The following is a 19,610-nucleotide window of genomic DNA, read 5'->3' on the forward strand; positions in this document are numbered from 1 at the left end:
TAGCAATGACATTTTACTATACATATGATATACACTATAACTTCAGGGCACATGGGTGGCCCATTTGGTTGAGCATCTGACTCCTGTTTTTGGCTCAGGTCATGATCCCAGGGTTGTGGGATTGAGCCCCACATCAGGCTCCATGTTGAGTGTGGAGGCTGCGTAAGTCTCTCTCTCTCTCCCCCCTCTCCCTTTGTCCCTCTTCCTCTGTTCGTGCTGTCTCTCAAAAATTAAAAAAAGTAAACTATAACTTTTTTCCAACTCATGAAATCAAGACACAATGCCATTTCAGATTTAAATTCTTTTTTTTAAAAAACCTTACCACCAACAAAACTCACAAAACACATATTTCAACAGCAAAAAGATTTTAAAAAGAGGAAAAAATATACAGAACACATACACAGAAATGCATTAATCATATGGTTAACACTAAGTAAATACACCACAGTGTTGATTTTATGCAATTTTAGTACAACACGGGGGCACGTTTTAAAAATGAATGAAGACTGACTACAACTGTTACAGTGAAAGGGCAATAGAACCTCTTCCAAAAGGAAGTTCAGTTCACTATGAACTAAATTAACCCCTCCTTTATCAATTTAATTACAGAGCAATATTAAGTTTATAAGAGCTATATTACTGGTTTTCATATTTAATAATAATCTTAAATTTCACTGCTAAATTTATGTCAATCAGACAAAAATACATTATTCATATAATACCTCAAAGCAAAGGGTTTTGCTTAAATCAACTGAATAGCTGTGTAAGAACTAATTTTGAGTACCTCCTCTTTTAAAAATGGCTCCCAAGGCTTTTTGTAGACTGTGCAATTTATTCCCATAAAAAGTTTTATGTTTAAAAAAGAATAGAACTGTGGATTCCACGAGGCTGAGATACAGCTGACAATGGAATAAAAGTATATTATTATCTACTAAATACCTTACTTAGAATAAATCCATTTTTCAAGATTCACGAACTTTTCAAGGCCAATTAGCACACCACTGTGCCAATACTTTATAACTCCGTCATCTATATAGATTAGCACAGTCTCCACAAACGTTCCCCCTTAGTGTCCTTTATAAATACTTGCAACATTAAGTAAAACTTAAAGCTAGTAATAAAAACTGTCCTTTACCTGTAATTAATTTTGCCTTTGTAATGAAGCCACAAACTTTCCCTCCTTGTAACTAAGGGAAAGCACATATAAAACGACAACAATCCCCATTCATGAGCATTCAGAGAGCACTCACCATCCCATTCTTGGTCTCCAATCAGTGATGCAAGACAGAAAAAGAGGGGGGGACAACTTTAATATCTGAACAGTTACTTATAGGTGTATATGAGATTAAGATGAGATATTAAAAGGTTTTCGATATGGCAATCTGCACATAGAAATTTAAGAAAAATACATATTTTCTTTTGACGCATAAAAATTTTGATTACTTCATGCAAACAACCCAATACTAACCATGATTTTTCTAACCCAGTAGATCTGTGAAAGATGCTCTAATGTTTTGTTTTTTTTGACAAAGATAAGTTTGATCATTTCTAATTCCTATTTTTCTAATCATACTCATCATATGTGAAATTAGTGATTATTTTTCAATTTTGTGTTTTGCATTAGCCACGTATTACTTTTGTAATAAATAAAACCAATTACATGTATACTTTGAGAACTGAAACATGTGCCAACACAGCACACTGAATTCCTTTAAGAACAAACTTAAGGTACAGTAATAGAACTTCATTTCCATTCAGACTTACTTTAGTTTCCCGAAGAGAAATCCTTGAACTTCATTTGTTTCAGTCCCATCCTCTACGGTAGCATTCGTCACTGCTATTTTGGAAATGAAACAATACAAAAACATTTTCAGACTGGAAAAGGGAGATGTAATAAAAAATTAGAAGAACGCGAGATTAGATTCCTTTTGTTTTACCTTGTTCTTCTTTCACGCATCAGCTGATACACGCATGTGCACATGCTTTTATTTCCGACTGTGCTCTTTTTAAACAGGCTTGGATCGTTAAATATTTAACAAATGCTTAACAGATTATTTCACAGTCAAGTTCTATTTTATAACCAGAATGATAAGCCAAAGTGGCTGCAACAAATCCTGGGCTTAGCTCTTAAGCCAGGCAGGAGCGCCAAACCCTAACAAATATAAGCATGCATGCATATTTCCAATGCCTTTAAAGATAATCAAGAAATCTTTAGGAAGAACCCAAACTCATGGCCTCAAAAAGTAAGGATATAACATTTTACAGTCATCTCTCCCTTTCCTTCTCCATTACTCACCAAATAATACAACATACAGGGAGGTAAATGGTACATGTAAAGGGTACTTGGGGTCACAAGAACTCGTGACCTCCTACAGCATGGGGCTGCTTTCGGGGTGCACCAGTGCCCCTCAAGTACACTCCTCCTCTCTCTTCTGAAGGCCCACACCTCAGGGCTACAGCTAAAAGCGCTGGGTGTTTGGATCTAGTCCTCCTTCTCCTCCCTTTTAGTCCCTCATCACACAAACATTTGCTGGCTGTTTGCTAAGACTCCTGCCACATACACACCAGGAAGAGAGACACAAAAGAAAGAAACTCCAGTTGGGGGAAAGGAGAGAGACAAATAGACAATTTTAAGGCACTGTGTAAAGTTTTCATGAAAGCAGCACACAACACATGGGATGTAGAAAGGAGAAAACCACCCTCGACAGAGACAACGGTAGGCGGCCGTCTCACAGGTACTAATGGATAGGAGTTTTAAAAGATGCGTAGGCTTTGATGAAAGGAAAGTGGGAGAAGACGGAAGGTTTCAGGAAGAGGCAACAGCATATGCTAAGGGATAAAAGTACTCTATAGAGGTCATAAAGGCTTTGCATGGAGCCAAACATGGAGGCATCCAGGGAACAGAAAATTATTCTGTATAGTAGTTTAGTGTTGCAGAACCAGAGGGTACAAATGAGAGGCTATGGGAGAGTGATAAGGCAGAAAGAGGCTGGAGTATGAAAGCTTTCTTTGCAATGCCATGGTACTGTAATTTATGAGGGAGGTTATGGGGAGCCACTAAGGGATTTTAACCAGTAGTATCACGAAGTCAGATTTTCAGCATAAGGCACTCAATCTGAAAGCACTGTCAAGAATATCCATTAATTTATATGGGGGAGGAGGGAGGGTCAAGTTACAGAAGGCCAAAGATCAGAGAGAAGGCCAGTTAGAAGTCTGACACATGTATACAAAGGGAAAAAAATGAACTGAGTTAAATATGTAATATAGATCATTCATGTGATCACCGGAGTTTTAAATTTTTTTTCACCTAACATTTTTTAAATTATTTTTTTTTCAATTTCCTTTTTTTTCACCTGACATTTTAAAGAAAACTCCACAAGCCCAAGGATAGCTAGAAAATGCCTGTTACTATTATAACTGTAAACTAAGATACTAAATTATAAAGCATTATAAGGCTATATATAAGCAATATAGAAATACATAAAATCTGACTATTACTTTTCCAGTAACTCTTTAACTGGTAGGACTTAACAGGAATACAGATCTTTATCTGAAGCACATTCAGGAGGAATAGCCAGGGAGAAGTCTGATCAGGGCAGGGCCTCCAGGACCAGATCCTGGATAGAAAAATAAAGTTGAAGCAGAAGCCACATCTGAGAGCCTATAAAAAAATGAATTAAAAACTCTTAACCAAGAATCAGGTATAAATAAATTTCAGATGAACCAGAGAAGAAAAGATTTTCCTAAGAATCTGAAAACTTATTCATCTTGTTCAGGTCTCCAGAGTCCTTCATCTGGGGCCTGCAGTTAGAATGCACAACCATGGACAGATATCAGTTTGTAGACACAAATCTAATCAATCTACTTCATCCAATGTAGCAATTCACAGGCCTCTCCTGCCTTACTTCAAGAACAGCATCATCATCCTAACTTTATTATGATTACTTGAGACAAAGCTCCCTAAGACCATGTGTTGCCAAAGACTTTCAGATTTACTGAGATACTGATCCCCTGAGACACCTGGTCCCCATCCTGGAGGTGGCTGGGCACATCATGGGCCAGTCACCTCCAGTCATAATCAGCCTCGTTACCTCAGTGTGCCTCGCACATGTTACCATTTTTTTATATGTTGCTGAAAATGGTTGGGAAGCCACAGGATAAAGGAAAATAATATGCTATTTCAAATTTCTAAAAAAGTTTTTGGGAGCACAATATTAAACATATTTCTTTCAGTTTAAAATTAAATTCTACAAAATAGAAGGAGAGATAAAAAGTTTCCCAGACAAACAAAAATTAAAGGAATTTGTGACCACTAAACCAGCCCTGCAAGAAATAAGAAATTTTAAGGGGGACTCTCTGAGGTGAGAAAAGATGAAATATATATATATATATATACATATATATATATATATATATACATGTATATATATATATATATATATATATATATATATATATATATATACATGTATATATATATATATCTCAAAAGCAACAAAGATTAGAAAGGACCAGAAACCACCACCAGAAACTCCAACTCTACAAGCATCATAATGGCAATAAATTCTTATCTTTCAGTACTCACTCTAAACGTCAATGGACTCAATGCTTCAATCAAAAGACACAGGGTAACAGAATGGATCAGAAAACAAGACCCATCCGTATGCTATTTACAAGAGACCCACTTTAGACCTAAAGACACCTTCATATTGAAAATAAGGGGATGGAGAACCATCTATCATGCTAATGGTCAACAAAAGAAAGCTGGAGTAGCCATACTTATATCAGACAATCTAGACTTTAAAATAAAGACTGTAGCAAGAGATGCAGAAGGGCATTATATCATAATCAAGGGGTCTGTCCACCAAGAAGACCTAACAACTGTAAACATTTATGCGCCAAATGTGGAAACACCCAAATATATGTTAATTAATCACAAACATAAAGAAACTCATCGATAGTAATACCGTAATAGTAGGAGACTTCAACACCCCACTCACAACAATGGACAGATCATCTAATCAAAAATTCAACAAGGAAACAATGGCTTTGAATGACATACTGGATCAGATGGACTTAACAGATATATTCAGAACATTTCATCCTAAAGCAGCAGAATATACATTCTTCTCCAGTGCACATGGAATGTTCTCCAGAACAGACCATATACTGGGACACAAATCAGCCCTAAGTAAGTACAAAAAGATTGAGATCATACCGTGCATATTTTCAGACCACAACGCTATGAAACTCAAAATCAACCACAAGAAAAAACTGGGAAAGCTAACACATACTTGGAGACTGAAGAACATTCTACTAAAGAATGAATGGGCCAACCAAGCAGTTAAAGAGGAAATTAAAAAGTATATGGAAGTCAATGAAAATGATAAAACCACAGCCCCAAACCTCTGGGATGCAGCAAAGGCAGTCATAAGAGGGAAGTATATAGCAATCCAGGACTTCCTAAAGAAGGAAGAAAGATCTCAGATACACAACCTAACCTTATGCCTTAAGGAGCTGGGAAAAGAACAGCAAATAAAACCCCAAACCAACAGAAGACAGGAAATAATAAACAGTAGAGCAGAAACCAATGCTATGGAAACAAAACAACAAAAAGGAAACAAACAAAAAACCCCAGTAGAATAGTTCAATGAAACCAGAAGCTGGTTCTTTAAAAGAATTAACAAAATTAATAAATCACTAGCCAGTTTGATAAAAAAGAAAAATGGAAAGCCCCAAATAAATAAAATCAAGAATGAAAAAGGAGAGATTACAACCAACACAGCAGAAATAAAAATAATAAGAGAATATTATAAGCAATTATATGCCAGTAAAATGGGCAATCTGGAAGAAATGTACAAATTCCTAGAAACATATAAACTACCAAAACAAACAGGAAGAAATAGAAAATTTGAACAGACCTATCACCAGTAAAGAAATCAAATTAGTAATCAAAAATCTCCCAAAAAACAAGAGTCCAGGGCCAGGTGGCTTTCCAAGGGAATTCTACCAAACATTTAAGGAAGAGTTAACACCTATTCTCTTGAAGCTGTTCCAAAAAATAGAAATGGAAGGAAAACTTCCAAACCCTTCTATGAAGCCAGTGTTACCTTGATTCCAAAACAAGACAAAGACCCCACTAAAAAAGGAGAACTATGGACCAATTTCCCTGATGAACATGGATGCAAAAATCCTCAACAAGATATTAGCCAACCGGATCCAACAATACATTAAAAAAATTATTCACCACGACCAAGCGGGATTTATACCTGGGATGCAGGGCTGGTTCAATATCTGCAAAACAACTAATGCGATTCATCACATCAATAAAAGAAAGGACAAGAACCATACGATCCTCTCAATAGGTGCAGAGAAAGCATTTGACAAAATACAGCATCCTTTCTTGATAAAAACCCTCAAGAAGGTAGGGATAGAAGGAGCATACCTCGAGATCATAAAAGCCATATATGAATGAGCCAATGCTAATATCATTCTCAATGGGGAAAAACAGAGCTTTTCCCCTAAGGACAGGAGCAAGACAGGGATGTTGACTCTCACCACGATTATTCAACATAGTATTGAAAGTCTTAGCCTCTGCAGTCAGACAACACAAAGAAATAAAAGGCATCCAAGTCGGCCAGGAGGAGGTCAAACTTTCACTCTTCGCAGATGACATGATACTCTATACGGAAAACCCAAAAGATTCCACAAAAAGCTGCTAGAATTGATTCATGAATTCAGCAAAGTTGCAGGATAGAAAATCAATGCACAGAAATCAGTTGTATTCCTCTACACCAACAATGAAGCGACAGAAAGAGAAATCAAGGAATCGATCCCATTTACAGTTGCACAAAAAACCATAAAATACCTAGGAATAAATCTAACCAAAGAGGTGAAAAATCTATACACTGAAAACTATAGAAAGCTTATAAAAGAAGACACAAGAAAAATGGAAAAAGATTCCATGCTCCTGGATAGGAAGAACAAATATTGTTAAAATGTTGATACTACCCAAAGCAATCTCATTATTCAGTGCAATCCCTATCAAAGTAACACCAGCATTCTTCACAGAGCTAGAACAAATAATCCTAAAATCTGTATGGAACCTGAAAAGACCCCAAATAGCCAAAGTGATCTTGAAAAAGAAAACCAAAGCAGGAGGCATCACAATCCCAGACTTCAAGCTACACTACAAAGCTGTAATTACCAAGACAGTATGGTACTGGCACAAGAACAGACACTCAGATCAATGGAACAGAATAGAGAACCCAGAAATGGACCTAGAAACGTATGGCCAACTAATCTTTGACAAAGCAGGAAAGAATATCCAATGGAATAAAGACAGTCTCTTCAGCAAGTGGTGCTGGGAAAACTGGACAGCGACATGCGGAAGAATGAACCTGGACCACTTTCTTACACAAAAATAAACTCAAAATGGATGAAAGACCTCAATGTAAGACAGGATGCCACCAAAATCCTTGAGAAGAAAGCAGGCAAAAACCTCTCTGACCTTGGCTGCGGCAACTTCTTACTCAACACGTCTCCAGAGGCAAAGGAAACAAAAGCAAAAAGGAACTACTGGGACCTCATCAAAATAAAAAGCTTCTGCACAGTGAAGGAAACAATCAGCAAAACTAAAAGGCAACCGACAGAATGGGAGAAGATATTTGCAAATGACATATCAGATAAAGGGTTAGTATCCAAAATCTATAAAGAACTTATCAAACTCAACACCCAAAAAACAAATAATCCAGTGAAGAAATGGGCAAAAGACATGAAGAGACACGTTTCCAAAGAAGACATGCAGATGGCCAACTGACACGTGAAAAAATGCTCATCATCACTCATCATCAGGGAAATACAAATCAAAACCACACTGAGATACCACCTCATACCTGTCAGAATGGCTAACATTAACAACTCAGGCAACAACAGATGTTGGCGAGGATGCGGAGAAAGAGGAGTTCTTTTGCCTTGTTGGTGGGAATGCAAGCTGGTGCAGTCACTCTGGAAAACAGTATGGAGGTTCCTCAAAAAACTAAAAATAGAACTACCCTATGACCCAGCAATTACACTACTAGGCATTTCTCCACGGGATACAGGTGTGCTGTTTCGAAGGGACACATGCACCCCCATGTTTATAGCAGCACTATCAACAATAGCTAAAGTATGGAAAGAGCCCAGATGTCCATTGATGGATGAATGGATAAAGAAGATGTGGTGTGTATATATACACACACACACACACAATGGAGTATTACTCGGCAATCAAAAAGAATGAAATCTTGCCATTTGCAACTTCGTGGATGGAACTGGAGGGTATTATGCTAAGTGAAATTAGTCAGAGAAAGACACAAATGATATGACTTCACTCATATGAGGACTTTGAGACAAAACAGATGAACATAAGGGAAGAGAAGCAAAAATAATATAAAAACAGGGAGGGGGACAAAACAGAAGAGACTCATAAATATGGAGAACTGAGGGTTACTGGAGGGGTTGTGGGAGGGGGGCTGGGCTAAATGGGTAAGGGGTGCTAAGGAATCTACTTCTGAAATCATTGTTTCACTATATGCTAACTAATTTGGATGTAAATTTTAAAAAAAATTTAAAAATTCAAAAAATAATAAAATTAAATTAAATTAAACTCTAAACTAAGGAGAACATGTCTAACCCAAAAGATCAGAAGGATCGTGAGGCCCCGCTTTCACGGTTTGTGTTCGTACTGAAAATCAAGATCAAGCGAGCTTTTGCCCTTCTGCTCCACGGGAGGTTCCTGCCCTCCCTGAGCTCACCTTAGGACACCTGCATTACCGTTTGACAGGTGTAATGCCCCAAACTCCCCTCAAATTATCATACATAAGACTATAGTCATTACATTTTTAAAAGAACAAAGTTTGTAAGCCTCCAAGTTTTTATTCTATTCAAGTACAGAGAGTAAACTTACTTTTAACTTGAGTATCATCCAAAGCTTTGTATTCTGTACTCTTAATTGCTAGCTCCACACCGTAGCCAGATAAGTACATTTTCTGTGAGACTGGTTTCTGTTCAAACACATTTATTTTTTTAAAAAGAGAAAATACTGATTCAAACATCTTCTTTTAAATTCAATATGTTTATTAGGACATTAGAGTAAATTATTAATATTGACTTTTTAAATCACTGAATTATTATTTGGGGATATTTATACTCTCTCTAGACAGTTTATCAAGGACCCAGTATTTGGTTGATTACCACTTCTTTACTTTCTAAAAACTTCGCAATGACTCTAATGTTTTAATTTTTTTAAAGTTTATTTATTTTGAGAGAGAGAGAGGGAGAGAGAGAGCTTGCGCACACAAGTAAGGGAGGGGCAGAGAGGAGGAGAGACAGAATTCCAAGCAAGCTCCGTGCCATCAGCACAGAGCCCAATGTGGGCTCAAAATCATGAACCGTGAAATCATCCCCCGAGCCAAGATCAGGAGTCAGACGCTTAACTGACGCCACCCAGGCATCCCAAATGTTTTAATTACTCTTTACAAGAAAAAAAAATCTGATCTTTTTCTGTTTGTGGTAACTTCCCCATTTCTCCCAAGAGTTAATTAACAGAGGCTCCAATACAATCAAGATTCAATAAAACTGTACTCCTTTTGGTGAACGCCACAAGATTTCCTAAACCAGCAAATGCTGTTTGCTTGCTCGTTGTCTAGCTGTAGGACAACCAGAGTGGTGCCAAGAGCAAATACTGAAGAGTAGAGGCAAAAGACACGCAAGAAAATGCAGTGTCTTGAACAACTTGATTACATTTTCTTCATGTTTTTAAATGATTAAAATACCCAATGCCACAAATGAGTATCTGTTCTGCAATGAGGGGCAACAATCGCTTCACATGGAGCTGTCTGAAGTAAGGGGCACATACAAAATATACTTGCAGAGACTGCCCCACCAAGGAAGTCACCACATCTTTTCAAATAAGAAGATAGAAGAATTAGTTTCAGATATGCAGACAAGTATTTAACACTGCTGCACACATGACAATGTAACTTGCTAATTTCTCAGGCATGTGCTACAATGAAAGATAGCATGGGAAAACTGAATTGCTTCTAATTATGGTCATCTGAAAAAGTTAAAAATATTTTAAAGAGTTTTCAATTTCATACAGCACAATTTAAAAATGCATTCTGACTCTCCACTAAAAAGGCAATCAGCTGGTAGAGAAGCAAATTGAAGCTCCAAGTCCATATACTTTGTTATAGTTCATAAAAGAAATGCAATTTCATGTAACCAATTTCCATTATCAATTCCAAAATATTATTAGCTCCTTGGGAACAAAGATAAATGTTTATTAAATTCATATTTACTGTCTCCATTTGAAAATGTATTAATATAAAATTTGAATGGTAGTTTAGTAAGTTTGGGTTTGCAAACCAAAAATGCTCACAGACTAAACCAATTGGTGAGAAGAATCTTTCTTCATTTTTCTATTTCTTCTCTCCCCATAAAAAGGCATCTGTTTCAAAAGCAGCATAAATAAGTTCATTTTATTAGAATTACATGGACTAGATTTAAAACATAACTATTTTGAATGTACAATAGGTCATTCGTTAAAAAGAAAGCCGTAATTTGATTCTACCAAGTGCCCAGATAGTTGGCTGGTATGATTTCATAGTATATTTAATGGCTGCATTCTCCAAAAAATAATTCGGGACACTGATTCTCAGTAGATGAGCATACCTCCCTATAGTGTACATTAGTCACGTGGGGGACTTTTTTTTTTTTTTAATTCAAGTTAACATAGAGCATAGTCTTGCCTTTAGAGATAGAACCCAGTGACTCATCTCTTATGTATCACACCCAGTGCTCATCCCTGAAAGTGCCCTCCTCAATGCCCATGACCCATCTAGCCCTTCGGCTGTTCCCTCGTCTCAGTTATGGTAGGTATTGCTGCCGTGAACACGAGAGCACAGAGATCTTCTCAAGTTAGTGCTTTCTTTCCTTTGAATGTTCACCCAGAAGCAGAAATGCTAGACCACATGGTCGTTCTTCTTAAAACTTTTGGAGGAACTCCAAGCTGTTTTCCATAGTGGCTGCACTAATTTACACTCCCATCAACAGTGCAAAAGGGCTCCCTTTTCTCCATATCCTCTCACACTTGTCTTTTTGAGACCTTTTCATGTACATGTGGCCATCTGTAGGTCTCCTTTGAAAAAATACCTATTCAGGTCCTTTGCCCAATTTTTAATCAGATTGTTTTTTGATACTGAGTTGTAGGAGTTCCTTATATATTTTGGATATTAACCCCTCCTTACATAAATGATTTATAAATATTTTCTCCCATTCCAGCCATTGCCTTTGGTTTTGTTAATGGTTTCCTTTGCCATGCAGAGGCTTAATTTAGTTTGATGTAGACCCACTTCATTTTTTCTTTTCTTTTTAATTTTGTTGTTCTTTATTTTTACTTTTGTTGCCTTTGCTTTTGATGTCAAATCCAAAAAAATCACTGCCAAGACCACCGTCAAGGCGCTTTTTTCTTAGGTTTTCTTCTAGGACTTTTACAGTTTCATTTTTTTTAAGTTTATTTTTATTTTGAGAGAGAAAGCGAGCAGGGGAGGGGAAGAGAGAGAGGGAGAATCCCAAGGCTCTGTGCTGTCAACATGGAGGAGGCTAAGGCAGGGCTCAAACCCATAAACTATGAGATCATGATCTGAGCTGAAATCAAGAGTCAGATGTTAACCGTCTGAGCCACTGTGGCACCCTCATGCTTTCACATTTTACGTTTAAATTTTAAATACATTTTAAGTTAATTTTTTTGAGTGTTATAAGATAGGGGGCCAGTTCCATTCATTTGCATGTGGTTATCTAGTTTTTCCAGCATCGTTTAACTGAGTAGGCTTGGATCCCCTGCTGAATATTAGTTGACTATACACGTATGGGTTTATTTCTTGGTTCTCTATTCTGTTACACTGGTCCATGCGTTCTTATTCCAATACCACACTGTTTTAATACTACAGCTTTGTAATATAGTTTGAAATCAGGACGTATGGTGCCTCTAGCTTTGTTCTTCTTTCTCAAGACTGCTTTAGATTTTAAAGCTGCTGCAATTAAAATGTTATATTTGTGTAGAATATACATATATATTACTGGAACAGAGTCTAAAAACATACAGGCCTGTAAGAAAACTTGGTATGTGATGGCTTAGAATAAAGACTCAACTGTTCAATAAATCATGTGGGAGCCAATACTCTTCTATATGGAAAAATTAGAATTCTATCTCTACCTTACAGCATATTCAAATACATTCTAGAGGGATTAAAGACCAAAACATAAAGGATGGCATTTTGTCACAAGAAAATATAGGAGAATGTCCTTATGACACCGCAAAGGAAAAAGTGGATAAAAGAAAAGGTGGATAAGTCTGATTAAATCTCTATACTTGTGCTGAACCAAAGATGTCATAATTTTTTTTAATATTAGAAATATACTAGAAGATGTTTGCAAGCTATGGAAGATTAGTATTCAGAATATATTTGTTAAAATCTGTATATGAGAAAAAGAAAAACCCAAAGAATCTAAGATAAAAATAGGTGAAGAATATGGATAGGCAATTAACAAGTATATCTGCAATGCTTTTATTACTTTATACATTATTATGCAAGTAATTATATATTTCAATATAAAACACTCTTTCCGTGTTGGGCATATAGCAGTAAAATAAGAAAAGTCCTTCTAATGGTCATTATATTCTAGTAAATATGTGTGAGTTTGGTTGTGTGGGGTGGAGGGGATGGATAGTGCAGAGGTATAAAAGAAAACTTGAGATATAGCAATGAGTGCTACAAGGTCATTAGACCACAATAATGTGATAAAAGTGTGAGAGCAATGAGAAGTTGAAAAGGTGGGAACACATTTGGCCAGAAACTTGAACAAAGAAATAGTCACCTGTCCAAAGACATAGTTAAGAGCATTTCTGTATCAGGGTTCACATGATATACATAATCAGTATTATCAATTAGATTTTCTCGAAGTAATATTTTCATTAAAAATAACTATGAATCCTAGCAAATATTATATGCATTATGGTTTTGGTTTTTATCCAAGCTTTAAATCTGTTTCAGATTTAAGAAGAAAGGAATCTGAAAAGAAATATCAACAGGATAATTCCAGAAAAGGATAGAGAATCCCAATATATTTTTCCACTAAAATTCACATTTGATAGTTGTATTAATTTTTTAAAATCTTTAGGGGTGCCTGGGTGGCTCAGTTGGTTAAGCATCAGACTCTGAGTTTTGCCTCAGGTCATTATCTCATTGTTCAGGAGTTCAAGGCCCACATTGGGACTGCACTGAGAGAGGAGCCTGCTTGGGATTCTCTCTCTTCTCTGTCCCTTCCCTGCTCTCATGAGCTCTCTCTTTCAAAATAAATAATTTAAAACATTTTTTTAAAAATCTTTAACTGTTCAGGAAGAAATCATGTAAAATCTTGTGAGGAAATTATTAAACAGGTTTTTTATAGCCAAAATAATCTCGGATAAAACTGTACCTGAATATAATGTCGAAGAACATATAGGATTTCCCCATTTTTTGCTTTTTCAGACAATAATGGGTGAAATTTACCAAATGCTCTGGTACCCATTTCAGCATAGAGTATAATCACTGGTAAGTTCTCTTTGTTTGTAGGAAATTTATGATCTCCTTTAAATAGATAAGGTCTGGGCCTAAAATGAAAACAAAACACAAACTTTTAAAAAAGTCAAAGAACATATGGGAAATACATCATGACCTTTTATAATTTCTGCTTATCAAATAACTTACAGATAAAATATACACACGTTTCGTGTGTGTATGTATGTGTGTGTGTGTGTGTGTGTGTGTGTGTGTGTCTGTGTATCACCAAAAAGAGTTTAAACTTCCTGTGGTAAATTTTCATTTACCACAGTTAACATAGTAACTACTATGGGAGAATTAAAAAATGTAAACAAAATATACCTGCAAAATAACTTTACTCATACACAAAACAATACACACATAAGACAGAATACAATATAAACATGCTGCAGAATTTTATGGATATATGTCAATAACTGAGAAAGAATACATCTAATATATGAAATCAGAGGGAATCAACAGAAAGTGGCTTCTACTAAAGACAGAAAAGAAACCTGGTTAACCCGAAACTGAGTATTACGAATATTTTTAATGACGAAAGTTCACAATCTTTAAATAACAACATATAATGGCAATATATTTTTCAACGAAATAAAATCTATATTTTGTTCAATTAGAAGAGTATATAATTTTTCATAGCTCGTGTTTCCTGAAAATGGGTTCCGAATATTTAAAAAACAAAGGCACTATATCAAAGATTATCAGTACTTAATAACAACCCATTAAACCCGCAAGGATAATCAGAGAAATACTATAGTCCAGCCCTATCATAAACAGACTTTGATATCTTTTAATTTTCCAGGCACTATGCTAGATTTTTTGTACATATTACATTCTATCTTCCCAACAATTCCTGTAGATAGTTACTATCATTTACTTAATACTTTAAAGGTTTCTGAGGCTCAGACAAGTTAAATATCCACAGCAAGATCAAACAGAAAGCCAAATTTCAACTCTTATCCATAAATAGGAATCCTAAAGCCACATCTTTTAACAATTATATAGGTAGAAAGAAAAAAGAGATACTGAATAACAAAGGTGTTGAGAAGTAACATTTAATGAATCCAGATCTCTATAGCCTTTTAGTCATTTACTACCTTTAAAACACAAATACAAAGAAAAGGGGAGAGGGAAAGGGGGTATGAATAACAAAGCTACAGCATGCTAGTGAAAAGGCTGTGGGTTTTGAAATTAGGCAGAATTGGATTCAAGTTCTAATTTAACTACTTACTAGCTATGTGTCCCTGCACCAGTGATTTGATCTCTCTTGGGCTTATTTCTTTATCTGCTCAAGAGGAGGAATTCTTGCTACCGCCTAGGTAGCTTTACCAAAAGAACTTGCAAATCATCTAGCAGAGCATGAAGCACATGTGTGATGCTCAAGAAATGATCATTTTTCTCTCCGTCTAGCAAACCTCCATTTACTTAAACTATCGACCAAGAGTACCATCAAAGATCCACAGAACATCCAACCAAGTGTTGGACGTTATACCACCATTAATGATGAAAGTAGGGGGTATTTATCTATATAGTTATGATTATATAATCTTATTTCCAAAAAGACATACAAGAACTTAATAGCACTGTTGATTATGGAGAGTTCTAGAAAACTGGAATAAATAAGAATCATATAATTTGCTGTATGTATATGTCGCATTATTCTAATTTTCAATGTTTAAACTTAATACATTGGGAACATGTCCTTTTAGTGTACATAAACATAAAATGCATCAAAACAATAGAGACAAATACTACACTTAGATGAAAATACTGAATTGTTAGGTCATTTTCTATTGATTCCCTCAGGTTCCATACACTAGATACATATAGGATTATTTTTCACTTATTGACATAACTATAAAATTTTACAGCATGTTTATATTACAATCTTATTATATGTTTATTATATTGTTTTGTATGTAAGGGAAGTTATTTTGTAGGCATATTTTCTTTACATTTTTTAATTCACCCACAGTAATTAACCTGCATAGTGTAAGAATGAAAATTCTCAATCAAAATTTAAAATGAAAATTGAATATTTTTATCAAGAAGTATAATCCTAGGGGTGCCTGGGTGGCTCAACTGGTTAAGCATCCGACTTTGGCTGAGGTCACAATCTCAGGTTTTGTGAGTTCAAGCCCTGTGTCGGGCTCTGTGCTGACAGCTTGGAGCCTGGAGCCTGCTTCAGATTCTGTCTGTCTGTCTCTCTCTGTGTCCCTCCCCTGCTCACACTCTCTCTCTCAAAAATAAACACTAGAAAAAAATTTTAAAAAGTATAATTTTAAATATGAAAAATTACAGAATATTCTATTACTTATTTGAGCTAAACAGAAATTGATAAAATCATCTAGTGATAACCATGGCCTGTTAGAGAAACATTTCTAAAATACTGATAAGAAATTTACAGACTTTCTACAACAAACTATGGTAAATAATTAATGTTTCAATTTTCTGGCATGGCTGGAAAATTGTACATGTATAAATTATACCTTCTAATAGAGAAATTCAAATTTCTATTTTGTTTAATTATTACAGAATAAGGCTTACCAATGAATATAAGTTTACTTTTACATTTTAAAAATGACTAAAATACTATGTTCCTGGTTATTAGCTTAACTTTCTTTAAATCCAAATCACTCAAGTGCTCAATGAATCTAACAGAATGAAAACTTTCCACCAATTATTTGGCTTAAAGCGTGTGAAATTTGTGGACTTCAGTATGGGGAATGGGGTTTACTTCAGGTGTATAAATGACTTGAGTTCAAGCATCTTTACACTGGTTTACAGAGGACTTTCACAGTATGTATGCACACTCATCAACATTCTTCTAATAAATTTCTTTTCAAGTTTTACACATTCATCTGTATTTATTAGCATTTAACATAAGATAGGATTTTACAAATATTACTGTTAATGTTTGGATATTTGAATTTTTTTTTTAAGTTTAGTTTTGAGACAGAGAGAGACAGAGCATGAATGGGGGAGGGGCAGAGAGAGAGGGAGACACAGAATAGGAAACAGGCTCCAGGCTCTGAGCCATCAGCCCAGAGCCCCATGTGGGGCTCGAACTCACGGACCGCGAGATCATGACCTGAGATGAAGTCGGACGCTTAACCGACTGGGCCACCCAGGCGCCCCAATGTTTGGATATTTGAAACCTGAAACGAAATCTTATCCAAAGAAGAGCTGAATTCACAACATCTCTTCTTCAACAGATGAAGACAGATGAATACACAAAACAAGAAAACGGAATGAGTTGCTATTTTTCGTAGGATCCTATTAATAAACACAAAAAAATACTAAACCCACACTTCACATTTAAAAAGTAAAAAGGAGGGGCGCCTGGGTGGCGCAGTCGGTTGAGCGTCCGACTTTAGCCAGGTCACGATCTCGCGGTCCGTGAGTTCGAGCCCCGCGTCAGGCTCTGGGCTTGATGGCTCGGAGCCTGGAGCCTGTTTCCGATTCTGTGTCTCCCTCTCTCTCTGTCCCTCCCCTGTTCATGCTCTGTCTCTCTGTCCCAAAAATAAATAAAAAACGTTGAAAAAAAAAAGTAAAAAGGAATCAAACTAGATGAAATTATTAACATCATTTATTTTCACTGATACCTTGGAACTCAAATGGCACTAAGTCAAATGGACTGTCATGTAAAAAAACTGATTTTTATCAAATCAGTACTACAGAAGTACATTTCATAATTCATACAGGATACCTTACATTTTAATATTAGTCTGAAAAATAATTCTTTCAAATAATTTGCTATTGTTAGTAATTGGAAAGACTGCTAATGAAACAATGCTCGTAGATAAATCTTCAGGCTGAAAATAAAAACTAGAAGAAAGGGAACAGATTTCCCAGAGACAAAGATCTCCCAACTGTAGATCCCCCCCACCCCAAATTCATGTATGAATATGAAGACTGGAAAAATTTCATCTGAATATTAATCATGCAATTCCCTGTACTTCTGTGCCCGGAGAAGCCTTGGCTTAGGCCATGTATGAAGACTGACGCTGCAGCTACGAGGTGCAAGTTTAACAATTCTGGAACGGAGCGACATGTGCCACTTTTAGGTTTAATGTATTTGGGAAAAGTGGGGATGGGGATTGCTTTTTTGACCCTTTTATCGTCCCCAGTGAATATGTGCAGTGCCAGCAAAGATCAGGTAGATATAAACTCCCTCGTACAGGTTGTAAGCGATGGAAGACCGACATTAGACTACATCCCACCTGTCCAAAAGAGGACATACTAGGCCCCTTGGGACTTATTCAGAGTTGGCTGAACCTGGAATCCTGCGGGCATGGCTGAGGCTAATCCTGCAGATGGACCTCATCCTGCCACTTGGAGTCCTGTTGACAGTAGCCTTAACTAAACACTTTAAGAGACAACAGAATCGCTCATAAAAATATGAGTTTGGTCAAGAATTTGCCAGGCCAAGGGATGGATTGTTGGGAGAGGCACTCTGCCAGGGCCCTTGACTGTCCTTCTGGCTATGTCAAGACTGACAGGCCATTTCTCAGGGTTCGCAGCAAGTAACTTTGAGGGGTATGTTAGCATCTCACTCTGGGACAAACAGCAGGTTGCTTACTGCTTGTTATAAGCGATAAAGCCCCCCAGCTCTGTGTCCTTCAGCTGCAACCTACCCACCACTTGTGTAGTATTCTTGTGGGTCCATTTTCACCCCGGGGGTATGTGGAGGCAAGGGAACTGGTGCTAACCATATGCTAATGCATGGCCGTTGTGTCCATGAATAGTTCTTTGTTTCTGACCAAGAGCCTCCTGTCTTTGGCCAGAATCCATGAAACAGCCAGAGGCAAGCTTATCAGCTTGTAGGTAGGGCCAAATCAATTCCACAGCCTGAGAGAAGCTATTTATAGCATTAGGTTAACACACTTTTCTTTTTGTGAATCTTAGGCACATAATCCTTGGTTCAGGACACACTATCAATATTCATCCACAGTGGTTGTTTTCTTATTTAAGCAAATAACATACATATACATACATCTATATCTCTATCCACACACACATACACACACACACACACATATACACATATATACATATATACACATACATATAAAGTATGTCAGTAACATACTTTTTCCCTCTGTAGATGTTTCTCATCCCTAAATTTTCTTCAGTTTTCATTTTCTTTCATGTTTTCTGGGTTAGATTTTTAGTTTTTCTTTAAAGAAATGACTGATTAGTAACAACAGAAAAGGAAAAATTCTATTACCTTTGCATTCATGTTATTTTCTTTTGCCTTGAGCTAAACCCTTGATTCTTTCCATTTTTAAATCATAAAAACAAAAAATTAAAAACAGGAACTATGCTAAGTTAATTTTTGAGAGAGAGAGGGTGAGGGAGGGGCAGAGAGAGAAGGAGAAAGAGAATCCTAAACAGGCTCCATGTCATCAGTGTGGAACCTGAGACGGGGCTCAATCCCACGAACCACGAGATCATGACCTGAGCCAAACCCAAGAGTCAGATGCTGAACTGACCAAGTCACCCAGGTGCCACACCGTTCTTTCCTATGTGGCATTTTTATCATCCCAATTTCAAAAAGACAAGAGACAAAAAACCTCCTGAATAGTTTTATTTCCCTGTTGGGGGCAGGGAGGAGAAAAATCATACTTACCTAGGATGCCAAGGATTCCTGTCACCTTCTCTCAAACACATAAGCACATTTAATAGAACATCTGTCAAATTCTAGGGCGGATCCACAGCACAGATCTTTGATCAGGAGGTAGGGAAAAAACAAATCATTCTACCTTTTTTTGGCTAGTACATTGTTATGTTTTAAGTGGTAAGCAGCTTAACTTGACTCAGACTAAAAGAATGGGTCTAACACCGTGTGTTTCTACTCAGACTGGCAGATGGGAAGCTGTGATTTATTCTCGCAGCATACAGCCCCAAAGAGGGGTGCCTCTGCTTTGCCGGTTGGTAGTCCCCCAACTGGCAGACCAGACAGGT

General features: G+C 36.6%; 1 protein-coding gene across 2 annotated transcripts in view; it reads right to left on the reverse strand.

Annotated features, from left to right (window-relative positions):
• Positions 1–19,610, reverse strand: part of UGGT2 (UDP-glucose glycoprotein glucosyltransferase 2) — a 186,989-nt gene that overhangs the window by 138,655 nt on the left and 28,724 nt on the right. The window contains exons 5-7 of one of the 2 annotated variants that reach the window (XM_027065110.2): positions 13,519–13,693; positions 8,948–9,044; positions 1,765–1,837 (exon numbers count right to left, since the gene is read on the reverse strand). In XM_027065110.2, coding sequence (XP_026920911.2) covers positions 1,765–1,837; positions 8,948–9,044; positions 13,519–13,693 — 345 coding nt within the window. Of the gene's footprint in view, positions 1–1,250; positions 1,273–1,764; positions 1,838–8,947; positions 9,045–13,518; positions 13,694–19,610 lie in introns of those variants that run through there. The other variant, XM_053217215.1, reaches the window with a different exon arrangement.

The sequence above is a fragment of the Acinonyx jubatus genome, chromosome A1 (assembly GCF_027475565.1).
Source record: "Acinonyx jubatus isolate Ajub_Pintada_27869175 chromosome A1, VMU_Ajub_asm_v1.0, whole genome shotgun sequence".
NCBI lineage: Eukaryota > Metazoa > Chordata > Mammalia > Carnivora > Felidae > Acinonyx > Acinonyx jubatus.